This window comes from Mixophyes fleayi, chromosome 4, assembly GCF_038048845.1.
Source record: "Mixophyes fleayi isolate aMixFle1 chromosome 4, aMixFle1.hap1, whole genome shotgun sequence".
Classification (NCBI taxonomy): Eukaryota; Metazoa; Chordata; class Amphibia; order Anura; family Limnodynastidae; genus Mixophyes; species Mixophyes fleayi.
Window position 1 is genome coordinate 8,884,575 of NC_134405.1, and position 5,603 is coordinate 8,890,177.

Sequence of the window (5,603 nt, forward strand, 5' to 3'; positions counted from 1 at the left end):
TGTCTCGATATATATCACAGCTTTTTGTCTTGTGTGGGTGCACAGATCAGATAAGTCTTCTCAATAAAAACAGTGGTCAGTGACTTGGTCACATTTATTAGTGTATAAAATATTTGAGTGTTTATTACACAATATAACACTACTAGTGTTAACATAGATCCATTAATTGAATCATTATAAACATTTTGTTTTCTCACAGGATTCCAACTAAAATCAAAAGCCATCTGGGAAAGGACCTTGTCCTCTGAACTGCTGAGAGTTCCAGAAATAATCCTCACTATAGACTACAGACACCAATTCTTCTTATCCTGTGGAAAATCTACACAAGCTAATTTCATTTTTTCAACAGAAAAAAAACTTCAACTAAGTCATTGCTGATCAACACATTATGAATCGTACAGAAGAGAAACCCTATCTGTGCTCTGAATGTTTCAAGTGTTTTACCCAAAAGTCATATCTTGCAAAACATCAGAGGATTCACACTGGAGAGAAACCATTTACATGCTCTGAATGTACCAAGTGTTTTAACCGAAAGTCAAGTCTTGTTGCACATAAGAGGATTCACACAGGAGAGAAACCATTTAATTGCTCTGAATGTGGAAAATGTTTTACCCAAAAGTCAAGTCTTGTTGCACATAAGAGGATTCATACAGAAGATAAAACATTTAATTGCTCTGAATGTTTCAAGTGTTTTACCCAAAAGGCAGATCTTGCAAAACATCAGAGGATTCACACTGGAGAGAAACCATTTACATGCTCTGAATGTACCAAGTGTTTTAACCTAAAGTCAAGTCTTGTTGCACATCAGAGGATTCACACAGGAGAGAAACCATTTAATTGCTCTGAATGTGGAAAGTGTTTTACCCACAAGTCAAGTCTTGTTGCACATAAGAGGATTCATACAGAAGAGAAAACATTTCATTGCTCTGAATGTAGCAAGTGTTTTACCAGAAAGTCACATCTTGTTGTTCATCAGATGATTCACACAGGAGAGAAACCATTTAATTGTTCTGAATGTTCCAAGTGTTTTTCCAACAAGTCACATTTTCTTAGACATCAGAGGATTCACACAGGAGAGAAACCATTTAAATGCTCTGAATGTAGCAAGTGTTTTACCAACAAGTCACATTTTCTTAGACATCAGAGGATTCACACAGGAGAGAAACCATTTAAATGCTCTGAATGTAGCAAGAGTTTTACCCAATTGTCAACTCTTAAAAAACATCAAAGGATTCACACAGGAGAGAAACTATTTTAATGCTCTAAATGTTGCAAGTGTTTTACCCACAAGTCAGCTCTAATTTAAAATCAGGCAATTCACACAGAAAATAAACCATTTAAATAGTCTGAATGCAGCAATTGTTTAATTGAAAGGAAAGCACTTGTCACTCACCAGAAGATACATGCATGAGAATTACCCTGAGGATCTGAATGTAGCATATGTATCATAAACAAGTTATTACTTTGTATCTCCATAATAACCATACAAGGGATGTGCAATATTATTTTTGAATGTGGCAAGTGTTTTATATAACATCAAGGCCATGTTAAATGTCAGAGAAGATTAGAGGGGTCTGGCAAGTGGACTTGGGGGCATTTTCCCTCTGGGATGGTCCAACTGTTGTGAACTAGAGCTGCACTACACAAACACACAATGACAATGGGGCAGCCCTGGCAGAGCTCCGTAATATACTGCTGCTCTGCTCATGTAGGTACAGGGACCAGTAGGATAAGAAATGTCCACATAGAAAGAGAGTTCCAGCAGCTCTTCTCAGTACTGGGATTCCTTCTATGACAGGCAGAACTATAATTACGGATCATATCTAAACTAACACTGTAAACTGCCCTGTTACACACTACATGTGCTCCTATGTACCTCCCTCTGTTATGAGACTAATGTACTCAGAAAGGGTTATTTAGTAAAATGGTGCAAGTAAAGCACTGGTTGCTGTATCCTATAGCAATCAATCATAACACCATAGTTGTTGGCATGATGACATCAGAGTTTTAATAGCTGGTATCTATGTGTTATAGCACAGCCTTGTTCTTCACACCACCACTGCTTCTGGTTTATAATATTAGATTGATATCAGAAGGCAAAATTGTGTTTACCCCACCTGGTACAGGAACCAAGTCAGTTGTTTAACTGATACTTGTAATGAGGGATTTTATATTATCGCAACCTTATAACCAGAATAGTCTGAATAACGCTAATCTATCTATATATATATATTTTTCTCTGTTCTGGCAGTTCATGGTGAATAATCACACTCATATAGCCGAAAGGGTATGTATAGCGCTAATCTGTATATACTTACTCCAATGTAATGCATAGCGCTTATCTATATATATCTACTCCAATGGTATGCATAGCGCTTATCTATATATATCTACTCCAATGGTATGCATAGCGCTAATCTATATATATCTACTCCAATGGTATGCATAGCGCTAATCTATATATATCTACTCCAATGGTATGCACAGTGCTTATCTATATATATATCTACTCCAATGGTATGTATAGCGCTTATCTATATATATATCTACTCCAATGGTATGCATAGCGCTAATCTGTATATACTTACTCCAATGTAATGCATAGCGCTTATCTATATATATATCTACTCCAATGGTATGCATAGCGCTAATCTATATATATCTACTCCAATGGTATGCATAGCGCTAATCTATATATATCTACTCCAATGGTATGCACAGCGCTTATCTATATATATATCTACTCCAATGGTATGTATAGCGCTTATCTATATATATCTACTCCAATGGTATGCATAGCGCTAATCTATATATATCTACTCCAATGGTATGTATAGCGCTAATCTATATATATATCTACTCCAACATTAGACAGTCATTGGTCAGAGCACCTGCATATCCCTTCTACAATTGTGACCGAGTCGCCCTCAGCGGCAATGCAGCCACTATCGGTCAGTACTTCCACGTCTGTGATGTCATTAATATACCATTTCAGCTATATGGGTGTGATTATTCACCATGAATCATTACAGGTATCAGTTAAACAACTGACGGTTCCAGTACCAGGTGGGGTAAACACAGTTTTGTCTCCTTAATAATAATTTTATGCCTCAATCCATCCCTATACTATATCCCTATTAGTCAGTACTCCATAAAGGTCCTATATTTTAATTTATCTTTCCTTATTCCTAAATGTTTTTAACTAAATTTGATTTTAATATTTCGCCTATATGTGATCCGAATAATAAAGGCTTATTGCCAAATAATAGGAATCTATATAGTTGGTTTTTAGATATTATATGTATACATGAATCATTATCAAACAATTCTCTGACTTTTAGTGAGCTGGAGTGCCTTTTATTCATATACTTATACCGATATCCGGTTATTTGCTTAAGATGCTCTGAATGTTGCAGGTGTTTTACCAAAAAGTCAAAATTTGTTCAGCATAACATGATTCGCACAGGAGAGAAACCATTTAAATGCTCTAAATGTAGCAAGTGATTTACTGAGAAAGCAAATCTTTCTGCACATAAGAGGGTTCACACAGGGGAGAAACCTTTTAAATGCTCTGAATGTAGCAAGTGTTTTACCCATAATTCAAATCTTGTTGTACATCAGAGGATTCACACCGGAGAGAAACCATTTAAATTTGCTGAATTCAGGAAGTGTTTAATTGAAAGGAAAGCACTTGTCACTCACCAGAGGATTCATAGACGAGAGTCACTCTAAGGATCTGAATGTAACATATGTATTATAAATTAGCTATCTATATACATCAAATAATTTCCACGCATAGGACATACAGTTATTGATTGTTCAGCCATTTATTTTTATCACAGAGGGGCTGCAGAGATAAGCAGAAGGGATTAGCCATTGTTCCTGAAATAGGCAGATACAGAAAACTTCAAAGGTTGATAAATCATGTAAACAATGTTATATTGGAGATAATAATCAATGCTCTGGGGAGACTGGAAACATCAAAGGCAATGGGACCTGATTGAGCAGTCAGTGATGACGTTTATATTGATGGGTAACTAGTTTATTTGTACAACTGAGTTGTACAATGCTGGATTTTGATACTTGATGTTTTATTCTGTCTCATGCATTGAAAATCAATAAATATCATGAGATGTTGTATACTTTACACTGTATATGTGACATTTTTACATGTAAAAATTGTCATTTTGGGTATCAGTATTTCACCTGAGATTTTGTTCAATTCTTCTAGCCTTTTAGTATGTCACAAATTAGGCCATAAAGTATTTGGGTCCACTGCTGCATTCCTGTGGATTTTTCTATTTAATTTTAAGTATATGTTTACTATTGCAGTATGTCACAGTCTAATAACCATTTTACAATTAAGCATTGTGTGTGTTGTCATATTAAATTACATTCAATAACATTCTGGCTTTGTTCTTAGAATCATTCATGTCTCCAACAACTGTTCTGTTTATAATGTTATATTTTTGCAAGTAATATTTCAATGATAATAAATTTGGATAAATTGTGTTTTGATTGTATTTTGGTATGTTTGTGAGTAGCTGAAGGCTTCCTAAGAGTGCTAGCTCTGGTACCAATCCTTGGTGCTAGTAACTGCCTTGTGTTGTAAAAGTGAGTGTGAGATAGATGTTTGTAGTTTACTCATCTATAGATAGAGAGAAGAGGCATCCACACCACAGACAAATTCTGTACCGCCTAGTGTATTATGTTGATAATATATTTTTAAATATTACATGCACCTATATTTACAATTTAAGGTGTTGACTGATAACTCATCTCACATATATTTAACCTTGTCTAACTAAGAGGTTCTCCCCACAATTTTTTTAACCATGATACCAAAAGAAAATGGAGAAAAAGATTCTAATCAGGGCACTGTTTTTCAGAATAATTTTGATTAAAATAAACAATTTTACTTTATTTAATTCATTAAAAACAAAATAAAGTTAATAAAGTTTGGAAGCGAAATATTAAAAGACAATAAGCGTTTGTGAAAAGTGATTGATTCTCTGTGTACATTAAATACAATTGTTAAAACTATTACTCGTTAGTTCCTTGTCCATTTATTTTGTCAACCTGTTATTATATTTCTTTAAATTAATTTAACAATGTGATTCCACTTAAAAGTAATTGTAGTTAATTGGATATTCACTGTGTTCACCGAATTGTTACTCCAAACCAATTTTTAATAAAAAAATGTTTTTCGAAACCCTATGTTTTTATAATAAAGGACACAAAATGACCTTTTATATTTCTATATTTAATGGTTAATTTGTCATTAACCTCTTGTAATTCCTCTACTCCACCACTAGGGACAGGTCTCTCTGCAGCATTCTTTAGCACATATGATTTTTATAGGCAAAGAGTCTCTCTATATGTTGCTAATTAGATAGCACATTTCTTATAGATTTTATTTTATTTTTAGTTAATTAAGTATCCAGTTATATCTTAAATGATGTTCCCCACTCTCTATTAAAATATATCCCAGTATATCTAGATCCAATCTAATAAGGTGGCATTACTTAAGATTGGGCACTATCTAAAGTGGCAATGACACGTTGACCAGTGTGGCCCAACGCTCCTTTCACTTCCATGCATCA

At 34.4% G+C, this 5,603-nt stretch overlaps 1 protein-coding gene across 1 annotated transcript; it reads left to right on the forward strand.

Moving 5' to 3' along the window:
- Positions 1 to 388: 388 nt before the first annotated feature.
- LOC142151028 (uncharacterized) lies at positions 389 to 1,258 on the forward strand. The gene has a single exon (XM_075206281.1). It carries the CDS (start codon positions 389 to 391, stop codon positions 1,256 to 1,258), a length of 870 nt encoding a protein of 289 aa, XP_075062382.1.
- Positions 1,259 to 5,603: the final 4,345 nt, after the last annotated feature.

What these genes read in the sequence shown, in the direction of transcription:
- LOC142151028 (XM_075206281.1), top strand. Translation starts at nt 389, where the DNA reads ATGAATCGTACAGAAGAGAAACCCTATCTGTGCTCTGAATGTTTCAAG.